Source organism: Cydia splendana, unplaced genomic scaffold, assembly GCF_910591565.1.
Source record: "Cydia splendana unplaced genomic scaffold, ilCydSple1.2 scaffold_42_ctg1, whole genome shotgun sequence".
Classification (NCBI taxonomy): Eukaryota; Metazoa; Arthropoda; class Insecta; order Lepidoptera; family Tortricidae; genus Cydia; species Cydia splendana.
The window spans coordinates 812,510-838,318 of NW_026946887.1; the positions used below are offsets into that span (position 1 = coordinate 812,510).

General features: G+C 39.2%; 1 protein-coding gene across 1 annotated transcript; it reads right to left on the reverse strand.

Moving 5' to 3' along the window:
- Positions 1–832: 832 nt before the first annotated feature.
- LOC134805560 (uncharacterized) lies at positions 833–24,874 on the reverse strand. The gene is made up of 2 exons (XM_063778836.1): positions 22,855–24,874; positions 833–957 (listed from the first exon to the last, which is right to left on the reverse strand). Exons 1-2 carry the CDS (start codon positions 24,872–24,874, stop codon positions 833–835), a joined length of 2,145 nt encoding a protein of 714 aa, XP_063634906.1.
- Positions 24,875–25,809: the final 935 nt, after the last annotated feature.

Genomic DNA, 25,809 nt, shown 5'->3' on the forward strand with positions numbered 1-25,809 from the left:
CGTAACCTAGGTTACATTTATAAAATTAAATTAGATTGATAAATAACTTATAACACTTTAATATTATTTTTACAAAACTGTTCCTTCTTATTACGACTCACTGTACTTCGTGCAACACTCTTTTGTTCGAAGTAAACCGGCTAGCGGCGTCCCCGTCCCGCGGACCCTCTCTCCGCGCGGGCCCGCGCGCGAGTCGATCAGAGTCAGGACAGATCTAGCTTTCGTCGCCGGCGCACGCTCGCTTGCCCTCGCGCAGCGACGTCTGTCGTGCCCGGCGAGAATTATTTTGTTCGATTGTATTTATTCATTCCGTTCCTGCACTCATTTAGTGCAAATGGAATCATTTTTTAGTGTTTTAAATCCCCTTTGGGTAAGTGTTGAACATTTCTTACGTTTATTCTAAGCAGGTAGATTTAAATGTTATTTCTAACGGCTATTTCGCTATGCTACTTCTTTGTGTGATTTTGCTTGCCGCTTAATTCAAGTACTCTTGCATTCATTCCACTCTTATTACATCTCGTTTTAATTGCTAAATTGTGTTTCTTTAAAGTCTATGAGTTAATTTATTTTCCAGTAATTTTTTAAATTCAAAATTTGACCGTTAGATTCTATACTCAGTTTTGTTTTAAAGCTTGTTCATTTAACTTAGCATCAGTGTAAAGTGTAAACTCCGTCTGACTGTACCATTCCGCACATCACCAAACTTTCACCATCATCATCACGCAGTACTGCTTCTTGCTTTGCTTCTTGCCGTGTCGGGTACAGTCAGCGGAGACTTATTAAGAACTTTTCCTCACACAATGGAAATAAATTCCAGGGAGCCTAGTTACGGCTAAGACCGTAGCCGTGAAGACCAGCCGGCAGTTCCTGAGCGGCCCCAGCTGACGTCCCTCAGCTCGTCCGTCTCCCAACCCGCAGTGGCTCCGGCAGCTTCAGGGGAGTACTTGCGTGGTGGAACTGTCCTCGGAGCAAAATCAGTACCGGCCTAGAACGTACCCTACCCTACGACGTATTCGTGTGCTTGCGGCGGAAGTTAAGGGAGAATAAATTTAGTTCGTTATTTTATAAACTACAGTTTTATTTATTCTCACCGCCTACCCGTAGCACTGGCGCCTCACCGTGGTTATTTTTAAATAGGGTCTGATTTTGCTCTGAGTGGGTATCTGTGGTTTGTGTGTTTGTGTGGTATTTTGGTTTTTTATTTTTTTGTGAAACGTTTTTTCCTCTTTTTATTTTTTGGTTGCCAGCAGCTACAGTGTACGGAGTAGTATTGAGTAAATTTTATTGCAATCTCTTTGTATCGTACGCACTCTATAGTCAGCCGCATTTGTTGAATTAATTCAATTTTTTCTCTTACTTCTTTGGCATCTTTTATTGTAATTGTTATTAGTCATTTTTTCATTAGTACAGTCGGCCATATTAAAGTGTGTTTTTTAATTTTAGCTAAATCAGTTTTTTTGTACATTTACGCTTCGTACGCATTAGTTGCATTTAAACGTTTTTTTTATTTTTATTTTTGTGTTGTTTTTTTTTCTCTTTCTTTCTGCTTTTCCTTCTTACAATTTTGTTTCGTGCTTTTTAAGAAAAACAACCAAAAACGTTCGTAACTTATTAATTACTATTGTAACAGACGGAGTATTTTTTTGTTGTTTTTTTTAAATCTGTTCAACATTTACCCAATTTTTCTTGACGTATTTAAAAAACCAATGGCTTTTACAATTAAATATTGTCACTTCCAAATACTGTACACACAGTGCGGAAATTGCGTAATCAATTGCGAAGTGTGGCCTCCTTTTCCTTCTGGAGATAATCATTTAATTTTATAATAGTGTGTGATACCTCCTATTTAACAAGTGTACTTGTAGGGTTTCTAGTTCGTGTAACGAGATGCCTCATTATTATTTTGTAATTGTGCGTTAGTAATTTTAATCTTGAACGTATTTTCGAGTAATTACTAATGTTCTTTATGCAAGCGTGAAGTATGAATGAAGATTTATGGAAGTGTATTAACAAGTGCTTAGTTCTGCGGATTTTATTTCATTTAGATGACATAAAATCCTTGACCACGCGCCGGGGTATTGTAACGTAGATACGTTACGTAACCTAGGTTACATTTATAAAATTAAATTAGATTGATAAATAACTTATAACACTTTAATATTATTTTTACAAAACTGTTCCTTCTTATTACGACTCACTGTACTTCGTGCAACACTCTTTTGTTCGAAGTAAACCGGCTAGCGGCGTCCCCGTCCCGCGGACCCTCTCTCCGCGCGGGCCCGCGCGCGAGTCGATCAGAGTCAGGACAGATCTAGCTTTCGTCGCCGGCGCACGCTCGCTTGCCCTCGCGCAGCGACGTCTGTCGTGCCCGGCGAGAATTATTTTGTTCGATTGTATTTATTCATTCCGTTCCTGCACTCATTTAGTGCAAATGGAATCATTTTTTAGTGTTTTAAATCCCCTTTGGGTAAGTGTTGAACATTTCTTACGTTTATTCTAAGCAGGTAGATTTAAATGTTATTTCTAACGGCTATTTCGCTATGCTACTTCTTTGTGTGATTTTGCTTGCCGCTTAATTCAAGTACTCTTGCATTCATTCCACTCTTATTACATCTCGTTTTAATTGCTAAATTGTGTTTCTTTAAAGTCTATGAGTTAATTTATTTTCCAGTAATTTTTTAAATTCAAAATTTGACCGTTAGATTCTATACTCAGTTTTGTTTTAAAGCTTGTTCATTTAACTTAGCATCAGTGTAAAGTGTAAACTCCGTCTGACTGTACCATTCCGCACATCACCAAACTTTCACCATCATCATCACGCAGTACTGCTTCTTGCTTTGCTTCTTGCCGTGTCGGGTACAGTCAGCGGAGACTTATTAAGAACTTTTCCTCACACAATGGAAATAAATTCCAGGGAGCCTAGTTACGGCTAAGACCGTAGCCGTGAAGACCAGCCGGCAGTTCCTGAGCGGCCCCAGCTGACGTCCCTCAGCTCGTCCGTCTCCCAACCCGCAGTGGCTCCGGCAGCTTCAGGGGAGTACTTGCGTGGTGGAACTGTCCTCGGAGCAAAATCAGTACCGGCCTAGAACGTACCCTACCCTACGACGTATTCGTGTGCTTGCGGCGGAAGTTAAGGGAGAATAAATTTAGTTCGTTATTTTATAAACTACAGTTTTATTTATTCTCACCGCCTACCCGTAGCAAACTTTGCCTTCTACTGACTTTTTAACAAAATTTGCTACTATAAAATTATCAATACAAGTTTTACTATCTTCAGTGATACGGGTTGGCTTATCGATTAATGCTTTACATTTGTAGTTTCTTAGTAATGTTTTAAAATTTACCGTATCTTTCGAGTGTTTTAGGAAATCCAAATTAAAATTACCCGCTAAAACTATTTGTTTATTTTCATGACATAATTTCGTCAGCACTTTGGACATAATGTCTTCAAAAACTTTATAGTCGTATTGTGCGCGATATACAGCTACGATAACAATTTTAGGTGTCTTAATTTCGATTGCCGCCAACTCACAATTTAGTTCTGATGATAGCTTATAATAAATATTGCCACTCCGCCATGTTTACGTTTTGTTCTACAGAAAGAAGCGCCAATTTCATAATTTTCTACATTAAACATATTCAGCTGTTGATCTGTAAGCCACGTTTCGGAAAGACAAATGACATCACTGTTAGTTTTTGAAGCGACTAATTCTAAATCTTCTAATTTATTTCTAACACTTTGAACGTTTGAATGAGTAATAGTTAATTAATACACTTTCGTTTGTTGATTTGTTGGACGTACACAATAGTTTTCTGTCAGGCTGCTTTTGGCTCTGGCTGGTAGCATGTACTAAAGTCCTCTCTCTGTTCGGATCATTAGATGAAAATCCAAGTCTAGTTCGTGTTTATCATCGTAAGATTCAAAATCTGTTTTTATAAAGGTAAGTGTTGACGTTCCCTCAAAATTCATGAAAGCAGCCGATATTGTTCTAGCAATCGTTTTTTTACTTAAGTAACTTGTCGGTTCGCTTTGCTCAGTGTTATCCTAATTGAGATGGTTGATGTCTAAATATTTTACGTTTCTATTTGAGTTTGCGATGTGGAGCAGCCATTGATTTAGATTGAGAATTTCTTGATTGTTGTTGCCATCGTATTGGACAGCACAGATTAGCAGTTTGTATCGCTGTTGATTTTGCTTGTAGATAATATCTCCAATGCGTTTCAGGTACTCAGTAAGGGATTCTTTGACGGTGTTGTAATCAGTCAGAAGTAACACTGCAACATCATTTGCACCTAGGTTCTCAGTCTGGCTTTCATAACTTTTTAGGATATGTGAATGAGGTGCATGTGGATGGCAGTTATTTGTCGCAGTTATATCCACGTTCTCGTTTGCTAGATGTGATCCAAGCTTGCGACCAGTTTTATCCGAAAAAATAACAACCTGCACTCCTTTGCGCTGCGTCTCATTTGAAGTGGTCTTAGCTTGGGGTGGTAGATTCGGAACAGTTTCTAAGTTAGCCAATTTTTTGTTTAAGAGATCGTTGTCGGCTGCAGTTGCTCTTAAATTTTTTCCAATGCTTTTTATTTTTCTTTGTTGCTTTCGGATTTTTCTAAACAAAGTGTAGTAAGTACTATTGTTTTGTATTAAAGCACTAACATCCGGGACGCTTCGGGCCTTACCTACGCGGACCTCGGCCTTCGGCCTTCGCATTTAGACACTTATACTATTGCCTTGTGCTAAAGCACTGACATTCTGGACGCTTCGGGCCTTCGGCCCTACGCGGAGCTCGGCCTTCGGCCTTCGCATTTAGACACTTATACTAGTTATTGTTCTGTGTTTAAGCACTGACAGCCTGGCCGCTTCAGGCCTTCGGCCCTACGTGGAGCTTGGCCTTCGGCCTTCGCATTTAGACACTTGTACTATTGTTCTGTGTTTAAGCACTGACATCCTGGACGCTTCGGGCCTTCAGCCCTACGCGGAGCTCAGCCTTCGGCCTTCGCATTTAAACACTTGAACTATTATTCTGTAATAAAGCACTGACGTCCTGGACGCTTCGGGCCTTCGGACCTACGCGGAGCTCGGCCTTCGGCCTTCGAATTTAGACACTTGTACTATTGCTCTGTGCTAAAACACTGATATCCTGGACGCTACGGGCCTTCGGCCCTACGCGGAGCTCGGCCTTCGGCCTTCGCATTTAGACACTTGTACTATTGCTCTGTGCTAAAGCACTGACATTCTGGACGCTTCGGGCCTTCGGCCCTACGCGGAGCTCGGCCTTCGGCCTTCGCATTTAGATACTTGTACTATTGTTCCGTGTTTAAGCACTGACATCCTGGACGCTTCGGGCCTTCGGTCCTACGCGGAGCTCGGCCTTCGGCCTTCGTATTTAGACACTTGTAATTTTGTTCTGTGTTACAGCACTGACATCCTGGACGCTTGGGGCCTTCGGCCCTACGCGGAGCTCGGCCTTTGGCCTTCGCATTTAGACACTTGTACTATTCTTCTGTGCTAAAGCACTGACGTCATGGACGCTTCGGGCCTTCGGCCCTACGCGGAGCTCGGCCTTCGGCCTTCGCATTTAGACACTTGTACTATTGTTCTGTGTTTAAGCACTAACATCCTTGACGCTTCGGGCCTTCGGCCCTACGCGAAGCTTGGCCTTCGGTCTTCGCATTTAGACACTTGTACTATTGCTCTGTGCTAAAGCACTGACATTCTGGACGCTTCGGGCCTTTGGCCCTACGCGGAGCTCGGCCTTCGGCCTTCGCATTTAGACACTTGTACTATTGTTCTGTGTTTAAGCACTGACAGCCTGGACGCTTCGGGCCTTCGGCCCTACGCGAAGCTCGGCCTTCGGCCTTCGCATTTAGACACTTGTGCTATTGCTCTGTGCTAAAGCACTGACATTCTGGACGCTTCGGGCCTTCGGGCCTACGCGGAGCTCGGCCTTCGGCCTTCGCATTTAGACACTTGTATTATTGTTCTGTGTTTAAGCACTGACAGCCTGGACGCTTCGGGGCTTCGGCCCTACGCGGAGCTTGGCCTTCGGCCTTCGCATTTAGACACTTGTACTATTGTTCTGTGTTTAAGCACTGACATCCTGGACTAGGGCTTGCAATCCGGATATCCGGATATCCTTTTTATCCGGATATCCGTACAATTTAGTATCCGGATTTAGATTAAGTTGATATCCGGATAAAACGAATAATTCGAATAATACAATTTTTAAGAAAACTATTTTTAAAACGTTGAGAGTTATAATGTAAATCACGTTGTCGGTTGATTTTATTTATTTGGATACATTTTATACGTTATAAAACTGTTTATTTATTAGTCCTTGATTACCGTCTACTCCCTTATTTCCACAATCGTATGCAGATTAACCTAGCTCCGTAAAAGTAACTTTGAGTGTACGAGTACCATGTTCCTGTCAAACATTACGTGACGTGATGCGCTGTCATTATCGTTAGCGTCCGAATACATTATTAACAAAGTGCGAACAGAACTAAAATGAGTCACGGAGGAAGACTTCGGTTGATATTGAACTGCCGATCGAAATGCAGTAGGGTTTAGCAGAATGATGAAGAATGTTTTAGCATTTTGTATTTGAATAAATAGAAGAGGAAAAATGATCGGCCACCTGCTACGACACGACCACTTCATCAGAAACATCATAGAAGGGAAAATAAATAGAAGGAGGGGGAGGGAAACACCAAGAAAGAGTTATATGAGCCAAGTAAAGGAGCATGTAGGGGCCGTGTCATACCAGGACACTAAGGGGCTGGCTTCGGATCGACCAAGGTGGAGACAACTTCATCACGCTGCACTGACAAGAGCCCAGCTCTTAAATTGAATGATGATGATTTGAATAAATCTGTAATGGAAACCTTGATTGACTTTAAATGCAATGTAAAATCTCAACAATAAGAGACTGTTCTAACAGTTAGAAAATATTCGATTCTCTAAATATTATCAAACACTCTACCAAGAAATGAATTTCGCAGCGCAGACTGCCAATATTAAATGGACGGTTGAAATATCGCCATAGCATAGTAAATTATTGCAAATATAGTTTGTGCCCGTTCGACCATATCTAATCAAGCAATCAAAGCTTCTGTAAGAAATCTTTGCCGAAAATTATTTTAGTTCTTGGTGAGTATAATTTTTTGCCTAATGGCATTTTGCCATTATCACGTCACGTGGCAACTCAACACAATAACTCGTACCAACTAACCTAACCTCACGGTTACACCAGCTGTATGTTTGCACTTGCACATCAACTTAAAAGCATCGGCGAAAAGGTAGAACGCCAAAAATAGCTTAAATACTTGCTGTTACATAGCCTTGTAAACGTAAAATTGAATTATATTACACTTTTTATTGAGTTCATGAGAGATTTCTTAAATAAAAAGTAAGTATTCGAATTATCCGTTTTATCCGGATATCCGGATAGTAAAATAATTAATATCCGAAATATCCGGATACGAAAACTGGGCGGATATTGCAAAGTTGCAAACCCTATCCTGGACGCTTCGGGCCTTCGGCCCTACGCGGAGCACTGTGATTCCGCCGTAGGCCATTAATCGAAAAAAGTCATGAGCGTATCCCGGTCTAAAAGGTAAGTAAAATGATACACTAATAGACAATCTGTCAAAAACGATAAATGTCACAATAAGAACTATGCAATTATCATTTGCATTTGTGCAACGAAAGTGGTAACATCTAATCCCTCATTAGCAGTGCACTTTTGACGCCGTAACTTAATCACTTTGTTATCGTGTATTATTATTACTATTTGTTTATTAACACATGGTGAAAACATGGAAATCCAAGAAGAAGGTATGTACTTGATTTTCTAATATATTTTATCTACACACATATCATAAACTCTCTATGATGCCTTCAAAATCCGTAAATAATGCCCCACATTACGATAAACTGTTTTGTTACAGCAAATTTCTTATCTGTGAAAATGTGGTAATAGCTTCATTACTATATCAAAATCGATTTGGTAATGACATTCAAATTTCGAACATCTCTGAAAAAAAAAGCAATTTGATTTGACCCCTATTCTAATATCAGTCGAGATGACGTTTTATTCGAAATCAAATGGCAATTGCATACAATATTGACAAATCTCGCTTGTAAGTTGGTATCGGACGATATGGTAATCGACCCCGACTCTAGTTTGTCTTTGAATTAAAAAAAAAACTACGGATGCGTGACATGCGTGAAAAAAGTTTTCATTTGCCGCCATTTGACGTACAGTTTATCTTTTAATTAGTTTGTAAGTAAAAAATAATTTGTTTTGTTGCTTTTAAAGTAACTATAACAAAAGTTTCGTGTAAAATATACGATAAAGATATTTCGGAGACGCCATCTCATATCCGCGAGTTCCGCCAGAGAGGAAAGTGCCCCAATGTCGGCTGTAATATGAGGTTAGTGAATATATCATAGAAAGTTTATAATATGTGTGTAGATAAAGCAGTGTATGTAACTGTACATAATTAGGCATTAAAACACTCGTGTGATACTATTATGAAACTCATTTCATTCGTTTCATAAACCCACACTCGTATTTTAATGCCTTTCATTATGTAGCAGTCACATAAACTACTATAATGTATATGTCGAATGACGATGGTCTCAAAGGGCGGTGGGCGCGTGGGGTAGTACGATAATGTATTACTTCACAGCTAAACCAGTATGCTACCATGCTACCAGTGCATGAAATAATAAACATTAGGACTCGTTAACCATACTAGTGCCTACTATACTTCAGTACTAAATGTTTAAAAGAACTAATTGCTATGTTTAACTCAAGGGAGCGATATGAAAGTAAAAAGAAACTGTTTAAATCTTTATTCAAGTCAAACTAGGCCGGCTCCAACCCTACGCCTCTAACATGAGAAGATTTAGCCCTATATGGGACCGGCAACAAACTCAGAGGGACAAATATTTTCAAAACAAGTTAAAACAACACATAACACATCATTTCTTTATTTCACAAAAGTAAGCTTCTAATGAAACATAAGAAAACAAAATAATACTTGAAATAAAACACTTAGCTAAATGGTTAAACAACGCGGGATTCTACAAGCTATCAGAATAATCCTTTAGGTATAAGCCTTCAGGAACGTAGCGAGTTAGGCACGAGGTTGGCTAACGAGTACGTTCGATCTCTAGCGCGGTCCGATCAAGAAGAACTACCAGCGGCGGAGCCTCTCCGCTCCCGCCTCAGTCAAGTTGGCAAACCTGCTCGACCAGTCTACCAACATACCGACAAAAACGCCAACTCGTGCCTACGCTCACTCGAGAGAAACCTCTCGACGTTCCAAAGCCTTCTACCTGTCATCTCAGTTCAACAACACGCCAATAGGTGGCGTTACTCTCTACGCAACTTTATTTCAACAATGCGCCAATAGACGGCGTTACTCTCTACGCAACTTTATTTATTTCGTTACAACCAAATAATACGTAGCTCAACATTGCTAATCGATTTTATACAGGCGTCTAAAATAATGAACTATAACGCTGCAATACGTCTTTCTGGTGTCAGGGTCCGACACGGCCGTCCTGCGCTACACACGTCCTCGTGTGTGGGTGTATACATTTGATTCTGTAACAAAATACTCAGCACAGTATCTCATCGCTCGGTCATTCCTGACCCACAATTTGGGTCTGTCTCAAATTACTATTAAAATCAAACTTTGTTATCAATCCAACCAGAAAAAATGATTGTTCAAAATTACTTTAACAATCCTCAATTCTCTAGTCAAAAATAGTCCATCGAGCAACGACTTAATAAAAATAATCAGTAATCATCGCCGCTATCTAGCGGATACACTCCATTAATCATCGCCGCCATCTGGCGGATACTCTCAAATTTATGTGAAAACAGAACAATCTCAAACATCAAAAACACAAATCACAACAGCTCTAATTCATTGCTCGACAGTATCACTACTATTGTCATCAATATCAATTTACGGGGAAATTATCTGGCATTAAAAAAAAATATTTTGGTCAAATGTGATAATAATCATTGTAGGACATCTTAAAATAAATAGCACTCTGACTTAATAATGCCAATTTTACTCATATGAACACAGTACATCAACGGGAATTCATTTTTAACAAAACAACACCAGTCCTTCGGTGCATTGCCAGTCCTTCGGCAGATACCAGACCCTCGTCAGAAGTAACCATCTCAGCCGCGTAAGTGCTACTCCTTGCAAAGAGCATTCTGCACATAAAAAGCAGACCACGTGCACCTCTTACATGCTCTGGCACTTCTGATGCGGTCACTAAACAATACCCAGTCCATCTAAAGCAAAACATTAGTGCTCAGTCCATCGGGCGTGCCTTCAGTCCATCGAAAGCAAAACAGTAGTGCCCAGTCCATCGGGCTTGCCTTCAGTCCATCGAAAGCAAAACAGTAGTGCCCAGTCCATCGGGCTTGCCTTCAGTCCATCGAAAGCATGACAGAATTGCCCAGTCCATCGGGCGTACTTTCAGTCCTTCGAAAGTACAAGCTTTCAGTCCATCGAAAGCAAAAACAATGTTAAGAGTGAATTCCAAAAAGAAAATAAAAACGGTTCTTTAAATCATGTTACTCAGAACCATTGGTACTATCAGCGTCAACTGATCAACTGAAACTGAACATCACTGATCAAAATCACTAAAGATAGCTTTCTACTTTAGCTTTAACAACAGAAACTCAGCTTTCTACTTTAGCTTTAACAACAGAAACTCAGCTTTCTACTTTAGCTTTAACAACAGAAACTCGCTCAAAACTTCTATGCAGAAGTAAATCCTCTCAAAATAATCCCAACAAAATGGGAACTGCTCACCAGATTAATAAAGCATGATGCACGCGACCAAGTCAAAGGTGGTGGTGGTGAAGTCCGACCCAAGCACGAAGGCTGATGCTTTCCGCCTTGCAGTTGCCGTTGCTGCGGCTGATGGCGAGATGCACGATGTAGTTTAACATAGCTGGCTGTTACTGAAATCATCATTAACACGGCATCAGGTTTATCATGTAAGCAGGATAAACGCAAAGGTTTATTAAATGCAATGTAGCAGACACAAAAAAACATGTTTCCAATGTATACGGGACTTCAAAAATCTCAGAATAAAATTTAAACTTCAATGAGTGCGTTTTATTTCATTCTATGAATAAACAAACATGTGTTCCAAAAATAAGTAACACGGTAAAATGGGCCAATACGAAAAGTGACAGCTAATTAGTTACGTTAGACTGTTATGCTTCGCCATTACACTGAAAATAAAATTCACTAATAAACAATTGGAACGAAACCTGTCCTTTTATTTCCAAATCTCCAGAACAGACGATACTGCACAGCTGCTTCTGTGTTACAGGTGTGATGGCGTCTGTAAGTTGTCCCTGCTCAGGTTGCAGCACACTGTAACATTAATTTTCATATGCGTAGCTCATGCTTTCATAGTATGCACGATTTGTGATCTATCACGGCATTACGGGCAATAATTTGTAGCAATTTTACTACTTACTAAACAGGATTACAGGAGGAATTACAGGATCAATTTCTAACGGTGCATTGTATTTAAAAAAAAAAATATTTTTGAGGGTAGAAGCACAAGTGAGCGATAAAATAATATCACGTCGCGATAGCTAATACTTGGTTGTAATTAACAACATGGATTTCACTTCAAAATAATTCAAGATCACTTAGATTTAAATGGATTATAAAAATGAATTGTATTTTCATGAAAAATCAATTATTGAGGGTAAATTCACAAGTAAGCGATGAAATAATATCACGTTGTAATAGCTAATACTCGGTTTTAATTAACAGTATGGATTTCAAATCAAAATAACTCAAGATCGCTTCGATTTAAATGGATTACAAAAATTAATTACAAAGAAACGTAACGATCCCAGAGATGACGTCACGTCACAACCGTTATGCTCGACTGCCTCAATCACAATTTCACAATAATTCTCACCAAATAACAATGAATTACACTCACCTTTCAATCAAGGTTAGACACGTGAGCTTACCATTACCACGTGTCCAGATTATGGAATGTAGGTCACCAGAAATACACCACGCTCCCAGGTGGCTGTGTAAGCAATACATGAAACTCCGCATCCATCCCACTTGCTGATGTCGAATACCGATGGTCTCAAAGGGCGGTGGGCGCGTGGGGTAGTACGATAATGTATTACTTCACAGCTAAACCAGTATGCTACCATGCTACCAGTGCATGAAATAATAAACATTAGGACTCGTTAACCATACTAGTGCCTACTATACTTCAGTACTAAATGTTTAAAAGAACTAATTGCTATGTTTAACTCAAGGGAGCGATATGAAAGTAAAAAGAAACTGTTTAAATCTTTATTCAAGTCAAACTAGGCCGGCTCCAACCCTACGCCTCTAACATGAGAAGATTTAGCCCTATATGGGACCGGCAACAAACTCAGAGGGACAAATATTTTCAAAACAAGTTAAAACAACACATAACACATCATTTCTTTATTTCACAAAAGTAAGCTTCTAATGAAACATAAGAAAACAAAATAATACTTGAAATAAAACACTTAGCTAAATGGTTAAACAACGCGGGATTCTACAAGCTATCAGAATAATCCTTTAGGTATAAGCACAGAACACCCGACTAGAAACCTAATATTGGCCATTTTGTTCGCGACGCAAATCACCAAACTGTGAGGCGCGGGAGGGGTGCTCCCGGCGTTGCGATTGGTCGTGGCGCGCTGACACGTGTAAGCGTAGGGATGGGACATGTTCACTACTTGCAGTGGTACTGGTACCAATGGTACCGTAATCTGTTGTGGTAAAATAATTGTTATCAATAAAGTCCACAGATTAATTACTTCAGAATATTCATACAATATAATCATTCATTAGGTACTTTAAAAATGTATCTAAAAATGTTACTTTGCATATTATTAATGAGCTAAGATTGTAAACATAAGAAAAACTGTAACGATTTCGATGAAATTTGCTATATGGGGGTTTACGGAGGCGAGGCGTTTAACTCTAGGAAAACGAGCATTTTAGATTTTTTATGTATGCTGTGCAAAGCTCGGTCTCTCAGATATTCAGTTTTTATTAACGCTGTTTTCTACAGTAGTACCGTTGAGGCACCACGTCACTGACACAAAGGCAAAAGCCGCTAAACACCAATGCATGCATGCTAATGAAAAATACTGTATTATTTTCCTAGTCTAATTCATACTAAACAACCATGCATAATCTATTGAAAGCATCTAAGTACCTACGTTTACGAATAAACCGACGCGACAATTTTGTATATGATCCCAGCACATCTGTAAAATTAGTTTGGTTACGGCAATAACATAAACAAATATAAAATAATATAAATGTGTAATAAATTTCACATTTCGTCGGAGTCCATTTCAGTTCATCATCAGGTCCATCTCGTGACCCAAGACCTTACTGCTCACCTAGAGGATTCTAATAAACCCACACAACATGTGTCTATCACAAACCAACACCGATTTCCCTCGCACTTCTTCAAAGTTCATCATCAGGTCCAGCTCGTGGCCCCCCACCTTACTGCTCACCTAGAGGATTCTAATAAACCCACACAACATGTGTCTATCACAAACCAACACCGAGTTCCCTCGCACTTCTTCAAAGTTCATCATCAGGTCCATCTCGTGTCCCCCCACCGTACTGCTCACCTAGAGGATTCTAACAAACCCACACGTCATGTGTCTATCACAAACCGTCACCGAGTTCCCTTGCACTTCTTCAAAGTTCATCATCAGGTCCATCTCGTGACCTAACTGCTCACCTGGCTTCTTAAAAAAAATTACATCATTCATTTATTATTAATAAATCAATCATGAATTTCAAAAATACACTTTGGTGGCAAACGCAGCCTATGAAAACTATACTACTAACTAATGGCGCTTGCAACTAGGAGAATGTCACATGGGCGTTGCTCTGAAAACCTGCTAAAATATGATCATTTTCTTATTTTGATGCTACCTCAATAATGGTACTACTAACTAAAAACTAAACTACATACTACATATACCCACTAAGATAAACTACCAACTACCTAATTAAAACTATAGATTTTACAGATCAATTTTATTTATTCTCAATTAAAAATGAAAGAGAATCACAATTATCTTTTACATTTCTTAAAATGGTACAATATGGTTCGAGCGAAAGCACGAATTTACCGCAATTGACAAAACCATCACCGTCACATCACTAGTTGTTGACGTGAAAGGGATAGCACATTGCATTTTCAAGTTGACGGAAAAGGACGGGCTACTTCACTGCCGCTCAGTACAACCATATTGACCAGTATAAAATGAACCCCGCGGACAAGAAATAATTTTCAACAAAATAGTGATTTTGACTTACCTGTGGAATGTTATTCCATCTGTTTTATAACTGGAAGTCTTAGATGACTTGCCACACCATTTCACACTGCAAAATCCCATGATTTGAATAAATTGCGATTTATTTTCGTAAACACGCGCACACTGTTAACAGGTCGTGAATTTGGACGCAACTGATCGGAGCGGCGCGCGTGAAATATTTTATAAGCGCTATTGCTCGCACGAGTGGAGGCCGCGAGTCGTCCTATAAGCTATGTCTATAGGGGTTGGTCTGTGGGTATAAGCCTTCAGGAACGTAGCGAGTTAGGCACGAGGTTGGCTAACGAGTACGTTCGATCTCTAGCGCGGTCCGATCAAGAAGAACTACCAGCGGCGGAGCCTCTCCGCTCCCGCCTCAGTCAAGTTGGCAAACCTGCTCGACCAGTCTACCAACATACCGACAAAAACGCCAACTCGTGCCTACGCTCACTCGAGAGAAACCTCTCGACGTTCCAAAGCCTTCTACCTGTCATCTCAGTTCAACAACACGCCAATAGGTGGCGTTACTCTCTACGCAACTTTATTTCAACAATGCGCCAATAGACGGCGTTACTCTCTACGCAACTTTATTTATTTCGTTACAACCAAATAATACGTAGCTCAACATTGCTAATCGATTTTATACAGGCGTCTAAAATAATGAACTATAACGCTGCAATACGTCTTTCTGGTGTCAGGGTCCGACATATATATATGTGTGTTTGAATTTTATACATATTTTCTACGAGAGGCCTATCGTTTTGTAAAAAAATATTTTTAACTACGAAATCAATTTGAGTTATACTTTGATGCCGACCTGTGCCGAGCTAGAGGCATTGTTCATTTTAAAGCTCAAACTGTCCTTAAGAAGGGCTGTAAGTTTCATTGTCGTCTGTTGTCGTCTCTTCTAGTTACATGGGTATCAACGAATAAGTAGAATTAGCCAAGAACAATGAGATTTTTTTCTAACAAATTTATGTATTTGTTTTAGGTACTATTATGAGATGTGCTATTTCAAGGCGTGCTATTTTTGATATATGGCACTACAAACCAGACACGGAAAATAAAAAACCTCAACATGTTCTGTGTACTTTGACTGAAATGTCACCTCTTTCTGAGAACATTGAAAATATCGACATGAAGATTTTAGGCAACAGAATTTGCAATTTATGCAAACGATTTTCATGTTATTAGAAAAAGATTTATTGTAGTCAGTTTAAATTAGTAGAAAAATGTGCAGATTGGTTTGCTGTAACGGAGTATATTGACGTAAATCGAAGTATTGAGCCGCGTATTTTGCAGCAGAAAGATAACGTCGATTCGTTCCCTTCTTGTTCGCGTGGCCGTCCGAAAAAACATTTTAATGACTGTAGTACGTTAACTACTAAAAGGATAAGATTTGCTGAACTATCCAACTTAGATACGTCTGCTGTTAACCCGTGGAGCGCCCTAAACAGACACGTGTGCTGGTAACTAGTATAGGAGTTCCATACTACGGTAATTCTGGGGCGCTCCAGGGGTTAATACGTTGCTCAATACCGCTGATGCCAATTCAAGCTCTACAAAAATCGACCAATGCGATGTTTTGTCGCTTATTGCAGAAGCTAAGTTGACTAGGCACCAATATTTATTAATTACGAATTTTATAGATACTAAGATATCAAAAGATTGTATATAAAGTCCTTCCTACCAAAGTGTTGTTAAAGCTAAAAAACAGTGTTATCCTCCTTATTATAACTGTTACCGAATCATCCGCCGAAGTCGAACTTCAGAGTTTGTTAGACCACACTGCCACTCGGATTCTTGAGTCACAAAAAGATGTTTTACTCGTAGTTAGAGTGCCATGCCAATCTCTAGATAAAATATCTTTAATAGGCAAATGGAGTTTCGATGGCAGTACTGGACATGGCGAATATAAGCAACGTTTTTCTGATCCCAAAATACAAATTATACTGTTTCTTATTATTTTTATTTTTTATCTGATGTTTATTATTATAAACAAGAAACATTAATACCACAATTTTTCCAATGAAAATCGCAGTGTAAAATGGTTCAAAAAAATCATTGTCTCGAACAACATTTCTAGGCATAAAACAGACGTATGCGTTTAATATATATTCTATATATATTAATAAAAATGACATAAATATACCAATTCATATTACTTTCATGGTATTTTAACGTTTATAATAGATAAAAACCTCTATTTCGCGGTATAGGTATTTATGGCCGCCCTTGTATGAGAGCGGAATCACTGTGCGGAGCTCAGCCTTCGGCCTTCGCATTTAGACACTTGTAATATTGTTCTGTGTTAAAGCACTGACATCCTGGACGCTTCGGGCCTTCGGCCCGACGCGGAGCTCGGCCTTCGGCCTTCGCATTAGCTGTCCACACCACGTTTCACGTCAGCCATAGCGGCTGTGTCCCTGATACAGCCTATCTCCATTTTTTATACTTAAATTTCGTATCAATTGTTGTTTTTTATTTTGGAAAAAAATGAAAAAAATCGTTTTTTTATTTATCAAGCGCGGGCTAAACGTATTCGTTTATTTTTTGCAAGAGATGATGGCTTTTTGCGCTTTAAAGAAAATTTGATTCTTGAATATACGGCGCCATACCTTTGGCCTATGCTCGTCTAGATGGCGACACCATTTTATATTTAACAATTTTTACTCATATCAGTAAAAGAACATGGGTCAGAATCATATGGCGTTCTAAAAAAAAAAAAAAAAAACATTTATTCATACATATATTTATTTATTGATATTTTTTTTTCATTTTCATTTTAATCCTGTATCGAAACTTCGAAAGATGGCAGTAAATTTACTGTGACTACAAAATTTAGTATGACAATAACCCTCTACTACATATAGGGACCGTGCGCGTTGGAGGGTCTGCCATCTTGTGGCCTGAATCGGAAACATGTACATTGCCAAAACAAGTTCTACCATCTACCGTTCTCGTAAGTACGTATCCTTGTGCATAGTAGGTTCTGCCATCTCGTGGGCTACATCGGAATCATAAACTACACATCTACGCTTCGCGCCAAAGATCTGACGGCTCCTGTGCTGCCCCCTATAGTTCATGCACGTCCCCTATACACTCGCTCGATTCTCTTTAGATTTGATATTTAAATTCTTACTCGAGAATAAGTAACCAAATTTCGTCAGCTCATCTAAATGCTATCATAGCGCAGTTGGAAAGACGCTTACAACCAAGGATATGGGATAGGTACCCGGTTCGATCCCCAGTAAATGCAACTTTTTTTATTTATTTTTTGCACTTAAACATCGTATTGCTGATTGATCAAGCGAGCGCGAAGCGCGAGGTAAGCGTATTCGTTTGAGTTTTTGTTTGAACATTTTTTTAGCGGTTTAAGTTCAAGGGCATGGCTGTTCCAGGAGTCAATTTCCACTTACGTAATAGCATGGGCGGTCACCATCCATAAATCGCAGGGGTTAACATTGCCTAGGGTAGTGGTCGACCTTGGGCTCAGGGAACTAGCTGTAGGTTGCTTTAATTTGGATCGCCTCGCTAAAATGGCCCATAGTTTCCGCAAATCATTTTTTCTTCGAGGCAATTACTCCGTTCTCATTTTTTTCCAGTGGAATTTCTTCGCTTTATTTTATTTTTCGTGGACATTTTTTCATAAACTAAATTTTCCCTTTCTCAATTTATTCCCTTTTTTTTTAATCCCAGTAGTTAAAATAACCAGTAGGTTTTTTTTTTTCACTAACTAAATATTATCTATCTCCATATTTTCTCTTTTTTTTAATGCTAGTGGTAATAATAACCAGGTTTTTATCCAATAGGTAAGTTAGGGTTATTTTTTTGATGACCTTAAAAACGAAACTGCTCCCAGAGATAGGTAGGTTAGGGTTATTTTTTTTTGATGACCCTAAAAACGAATCTGCTCCCAGAGATAGGTAGGTTAGAGTTATTGGCTGACAGCGTTTGGTTTTTTACTTATAGTTTTTTTAGATTATGTTTTAATTTTAGTGTTTTTGATATTTGTTGTATGTGAAATACCTACAAGTAACAAATATAATTACTATTACACTATTAACATACAGTAACAAGAAAATATTATCCTAGATATTTAAAAGAACGAAAATTATAAGGAAAAGATTAATTTAAAAATATTAAAAATAGGCGATTGCGGAAAAAAACCATTGGGAAAATATGGGAACGGAGTAATTGCCACCGAGAATGAATGATTTCGGGAAATTATGGGCAACGCAAAATATGAGAACGGAGTAATTGCCTCGAAGAAAAAATGATTTTCGGAAATTATGGGCCACACTCGCGCACGAAGCTTCTTAGTTGCATCAGTTTACAGGCTAATTCAAAGGTAATGTTGGTTTCCTAACATAAGTAGAGTTAGACCAAGAAAAGTCTGCAGAGATTTTGACACTGGCACAAATAACATTGGCACTGCGTGTGCTGTCAAAATCTCTGCAGACTTTTCTTGGTCTAACTCTATCCACTTTTCTATACAATTAGTATGGTGACGTGGATACTTAAGGGGCATCGGCCGTACCCGTACACTGACATCGGGATGATATTTTTATCATGTTATTTAGTAGTCATCGTGCGTCTCGCTTGCGCCAATACATGTACGGACAAGAACGAGTGAAATGCACGATAACTAAATGACATCAGTTAGATGTCTTTCTGATATCAGTGTAAGTTTGAATTGGCCTGTTAGCCAAAAATTGTTTCGTATGTCCATATGTTCTACTCTTACTACAGGTCGCATATCTAAACCAATTCCCGAATTTTGTAAGCAATTGATAGTTAAGTTTTTATGGTCAAATTAGATTCTCTAAATTCTTCTTAACAACGGAACCATATAATACATTTATTCAGTTGTAAGCTCTGCTCGCGAGGTCTACAGCTCACAGAGCCACTAGTTTTGTGGTACCTAATTGTAAAATAATTTATCTGGACTACAGTCCTCTAGCATATCCATCTGTCAACTTTACTTCAAGTTCCGCCTCCAGGGGAGAGGGAGAGAAATTAGGATTAGAAATTAGCCGCTTACTGACACAGACCGAATTCCACGCGGGCGGAGCCGCGGGCACAGCTAGTATAATATAAATCCAGTAAATTTCGTTTCGTTTTATTTTATAAATCCACAAATTATTATCCTTAAGAATTAACATTACAACAATACCTAGGATCATGCTATGCGGCGTGCCCTTGAAGAGAGTTGAGAGGTTAAATGCCTGTGCACACCGGCTGCGTGTGCGTGACGTGCACATGCGCGTGCGGCGTTGTAGTATACAGATCCTTATGAGAGACGGCACACCGCTTGCGTGACGTGTGCGTGTGCAGCTCCAACATTTTAGTGCCCGCACACGTGCACGTCACGCACACGCAAGCCGGTGTGCACAGGCCTTAAAATATGGTCAATATGCAATGAAATGAAATGGAAATGAAATGAAATGGAAATGAAATGAAATGAAAATCTTTATTTCAGGCAACTAATGGCCCATACATAAAAACCTTAAAACTAGCATACATATTATATAAAAATATATTTTAAAACTAAACTTTAAAAAACTAAACACTACATATCACATTATGGCTGCGATGCATTACGCAACCCCGCTGATCAAACTTCCGTGTTGTTCACATTCAACGAAAACGCAAATGCAATTTTTCAACACAATTTATTTGCCAAAAAAAGAAGACATCTATTAAAAGTACAATCTTATTATGTATAATTAACAGCGTAATGTCGTTATCTAGTTTGTAACCTGTACAACGACATCTAGCGAGAAATTAGAACATCAAAAATAATATTAAGAATGCTTGTACATTTGTTGATAACAGGTCGTTAGCTAGTTTGCCGTGGGAACAGCGACATCTAGCGAACGATTAGGGCAGGGATATACGTTGTACACGCCAGTTTGTGGCTAGTACAGCGACATCTAGCACAGAATCTTATTACTAAACAATCATTAATCTTAACACTTTAACATTCCGCCCACCAAGGACAGAATGTCCTTCTTTAGAGAGACCGCCCACCGTGACGGTCTTCTTTTAGGGATGCAAATATAGTTTGTTTAATAAATTATATTTTAGTGTTATAAACATGCGGGATACAAGCAGTTAACTAGAAACAGGTAATATACACAATTTAGAGGTAGGCCGTTTAATTATGGAGCTCCCACATTTCAAGGACACGACTCTGGTCAGATTATCTGACCCGGGAAACTTCTGCACGATTCTACCAAATAGCCATTTGGTTGGCGGCAAATCATCCTCCTTCACTAAAACGATCTCCCCAACTTCTGGCTCAGGAGTTTTAAACGCCCATTTATAGCGATGTAATAGATGGACTAAGTATTCATTCGACCATCTGCGCCAGAAGCATTGCAGCATTCTCTGAGTCAGCTGCCATCGTTTTAAAGAACCGACATTGGACTCTTCATAGTTAATCTCTGGTATTGTTACTAGAGCCTCTCCCACAAGAAAGTGACCGGGAGTCAATGGACTTGGATCATTGGGATTGCTAGGTAGCACTGATATTGGCCTAGAATTTTTTTTTTTTTTTTTTAGTTTATTTATTAAAGGCACATATACATAATCAATTTTAAAGTTACTCGCCAAACTACGTAGAATGCAGTTTGTTGGCGAGACAGCGCTCATTTTATACAATTTTATGCACCTACTTAAGTTGCTATCATTCTAAAGCTTACCCTAAATTTAACATTAAAGTTATTATCAGAAACTAAATAGATATAAAATGTAAATACATAATAGGTAGTAAACTTTCCTTTTACAAAACATAATTTTAGAAAAAGATATACTGTGCAAAAACAACAAATCTAATTTTAATTACACGGTGGCTGGAGTCAAGGTAAGTTATCTAAAAGTGTTTTTTTTTAATTTGTTCTTTACTTCCATTATACTATATTTCTTTTCCTCTCTTAACCATTCTATTTCATTATATATTTTTGGTACCAAAAATTTTTCAGTTCTTCTACCATAATAGTTTTTGACAAAATGTTGTACATATTTCCTTATTCTAATATTCTTAGTTCTATATCTGCTTTGTTTATAGACTTTACATTTATTATTATAGTAATTATCTACAGCTATCAGATATTGCACTCTTTGAGTCACAGGTAATATTTTATACATTTTATAAAGTTTTTCGTAGCAATTCAAGCAAGCCTCAACTTGACTAAGAAGAGTGGCCATCTCTTCATATGTTAGAGTTGACTCACCGATGACTCGTTTTATATGAAATTTGGTGGATTTTATCCCCGCCTCCCATAATCCACCAAAGTTGGGCGCTCGAGGTGGTATAAAATGCCACGTTGTTCCTTGCGTGGCCAGAGCCTCCGAAATTTCTTGAACCATGGCTGATTGTTCTGACTGAAATAAGTCTCTTAACTCTTTGGAGGCACCCACAAAATTCGTGCCATTATCACTATAGAGTTCAGCACAATAGCCACGACGCGCAACGAAGCGTTTGAACGTCTCGATGAAGCCTCTAGAAGTTAAGTCACTAACAACATCAATATGCACGGCCTTTGTTACCATGCATACAAAAAGACAGATATATGCCTTATAAGCCTTGTGACCTCTGCCTTTGGACGTCCTTAAATGAATAGGTCCAGCATAATCTACGCCGCTCCGGTAGAAGGGTCTAGCTGGAGTAATTCTAACTCGTGGTAAGGAGCCCATAAGTTGTGTTTGTGTATTTGCTTTGTTTCTTACACATGTGATGCATTTATGCACATAGGCTTTCACTAGATTCTTTGCACCCGTGATGCAATATGCAGCTCGTAGATAATTAAGCATCAACCGCTCACCCCCGTGCAGAGTTTTATTATGTGCATCGGCAACTAATAATTTTGACAAGGGTGACGTATGTGGCAGCAGAATTGGATGTTTGACATCCTCTTCATCCAATTTTGCTAACCTGCCTCCCACTCTAAGCACTCCCTTAACGTCTAAGAACGGCGTGAATGACAAAATTTTTGAAGTCTTAGTTTTAATACAACTGTGTTTCTCTATTTGAGAAATTTCTAGTTTAAATTCATTATTTTGAGCTATTTTAATGCAAGTGCTTAGAGCTTCGTTTAATTCGGAAGCACTTAAATGATTACTTCGCTCTCTCGACTTCTCCGATTTCTCACTTCTTGATCTCAGAAATCTCCTGCAATAAGCTATTACTCTTATGAGTTTTTGAAGTGACGATAATACTTACTGAGTATACATTCATCTACCAAACGCTGAGCGTGATGAGATTTAATAGTTTCCTCCAGGTGTGTTTCGTTGTCAGTTGGCTTATTGTATATAATAACCTGTTGTTGTAAGAACTGAGGACCATTTTGCCATAACGAATTGCTGATTAGCTCTGCTGGACGAACTCCACGAGATGCACAATCCGCTGGATTTTCCTTTGTCGAAACATGGGACCACTGACAGGGTTCAAGCAGACACAGAATTTCGGAAACTCTGTTGGCAACGAATGTCTTCCAGTGGCTGGGGTGCTTATTTAGCCATGCAAGAACGACGGTTGAATCCGTCCAGGCTCTTAGATTGCTCTTCGGAACATTTAACACCTGTGCGACCTCCGTTAACAGTTTAGCTAGCAGTACGGCACCGCATAGTTCTAAGCGCGGTATGCTGACTTGTTTTACTGGAGCAACTCGAGTTTTGGCCGCAACCAGCTGAACTTTAATATCCCCTGATCCATTGATAACTCGAAGGTAGACTGCAGCAGCGAACGCCTGCTTAGAAGCATCTGAAAACCCATGCAACTCCACTCGGGTATCACCTGCTTGCGTGTTAAGCCATCTCGGAATGATAAAGCCGGACAATTGACTCAATTCCTCTCGGTAAGTATACCAATCATGTAATATTTCTCTTGTTGGTTCTTCGTCCCACCCTGTACCAGCTAACCATAACCGCTGAATAAATATTTTTGCTTTTATAACACATGGGGCGATCCAACCCAAAGGATCGAAAAGTCGTGCGACGTCTGATACAATCTTCCTTTTGGTTACAGGAGCAGATACAGGTGGCAGCGTGACTGAGTACTGAAACTCATCCTTCTTTTTATTCCAGGTAAGTCCTAAAATCTTAACTATATTATCTTGTTTTATTTCCAGATTCCTTTCTTCCCTTTCCAGCACTCTTTCTCCCTTCTCATATAAATCTATAGTTTTCTGTACGTCGTCCTTATTACTTGCCCATTTTTGTAAAGTAAAACCTCCTTTCTTAAGTAGAGCCTTCATTTCTTTATAAAGTTCTATACCCTCTTCTATAGTTTCACATCCTGTCATTAGGTCATCCATATAAAAGCTACCAGCAACTCTCTTTGCTGCCATTGGGTGTTCGTTCGCATGGTCAATGGCGACCTGATTAAGTGCTTTCACAACGAGATATGGGGCCGATGCTGTTCCAAACGTTACTGTCAGTAATTTATAATCCTGTATTTCTTCGGTTTGGTTATCTCTCCATACAATACGTTGGTAGTCAGCGTCCTGATCAGTCACTCTTACCATGCGATACATCTTCACGATGTCTGCAATCAGACATACGGGATGTATCCTCCATTGCATAATGAGATGACGCAATTCCGGCTGTAGCGTAGGTCCAACCATTAAACTATCGTTTAAGGATATACCTTTCTCATTTTTACAGGACGCGTCGAATACTACCCGGACCTTGCTAGTTGACTTATCCTCCCTAATAACAGCGTGGTGGGGTAAATACACAGACTGATTTTCGCTTTCTCTAGCCGCAGGAACTAACACCATGTGGTCCAACTGTAAGTATTCTTTCACAACCGCTGTATACTTTTCTTTTAGATTGTTGTCTTTAGCAAATTTCCTTTCCAGTGACTTTAACCTCTTAATAGCAATTTCTCTTGAATTTCCTTCTTTACAGGCCGGATTCTCGTCACGAAATGGCAATTTAACTACGTATCTGCCCAGGCTATCTCGTGTAGTCGTAGCTGAAAAGATGTCTTCACATCGCTGTTCTTCGGTCGTCAACATCTCTTTTGAGTTTAATAAAGGTTCTGCTTCCATCTCCCAAAACCGTTTTATTATTTCGTTGTCCGTGTCCACTTGTGCATGCAATACAGTTTTTCTTTCGTGGTGACCTGGTGAACCTCCAGACAATATCCATCCGAAACTAGTACATTGCGCTATTGGAGTTCCAATAGGACCCTTTTTTACACCCTCCTCCAGTATCTGAGTATATACTACTGCTCCCAATAAAATATCAATTTTATTTGGTGTGCCGTAGCCAGGGTCAGCTAGAACTAAATTCTGTAAATGTGGCCATTCAGACGCGTCTACCTTGCGTGCAGGAAGATTCGTTGTGATTTTCGGTAACACGTGTGCCATCAACTGCACATTGAAATCCGGATTTATCAATGATTTTAGTTTCAATAATACCATGTAACCTGTCGTTACCGTCGCTTCCTCTAACATTGTTATTGTGGACTTGATGGGAATCTTTTTTAGGCCTAATCCTTGTACTGTAGCCTCTGTGATGAATGAGGATTCAGACCCTTGATCTATGAAAGCTCTATAAATTTGAGATTGACCTGTTTTAGACTCGGCTTTCACCAAAGCTGTAGCTAAGAGAACTTGCTTCTTTACCTTTCCTTTAGCAAAAAGAGTTACTTGTGGTGATTGCGATGTAATATCATTAGATGAACTACCAGACTCAGCCTCTATCTCAACGATTTCCTCAGAGGATGCTGCAACTGCTTGATCTACGTTCCTTACATGAGCAGTTGAAGTTGAAACCCCCTTCGGATGAAGGAGTGAATGATGCCGTTTATTACAAATGCGACAATTCATGGTATTTTGGTAGAACCGTACAGAATGATTGGCCCCTAAACAATTATAGCATATACGATTGTTTGCTACGAATTCGTGTCTTTTTTCATAATCTTCCGCAGCAAATTTCTTACAGAAACATAATTTATGATTCTTACTACAGAATTCACACACTAAATTTACAGAATCGTTAGTATAAAACGTTTTCGAGCTGATCGTATTCGAAGTTGATGGCTTGACATACATGTTTTTCCCTTTATTTCCAGGCTCAAGAAACTCTAAAGCTCTATACCTACTAGCCAAAAAATCTTTGAATTGTGTGAATGTGGGCAAATCATTAGGGTTTACATTCGACGTGACACTTAATTCCCACTGCTTACGAGATTCTGGGTCCAATTTTGACGATAATAAATATATAACAATAATATCCCAAGTAGATACATCAATCCCTAAATTGGTCAACGCGCTCAAGCAATCGGAAGACGTATCCAACAGTTCTTTTAAGTGGCTAGCCGATTCCGTACTAGCGGTACGTTGGTTTAACAAACGTTTCAAAATGTTATATGAAAGGTACTTTTTAT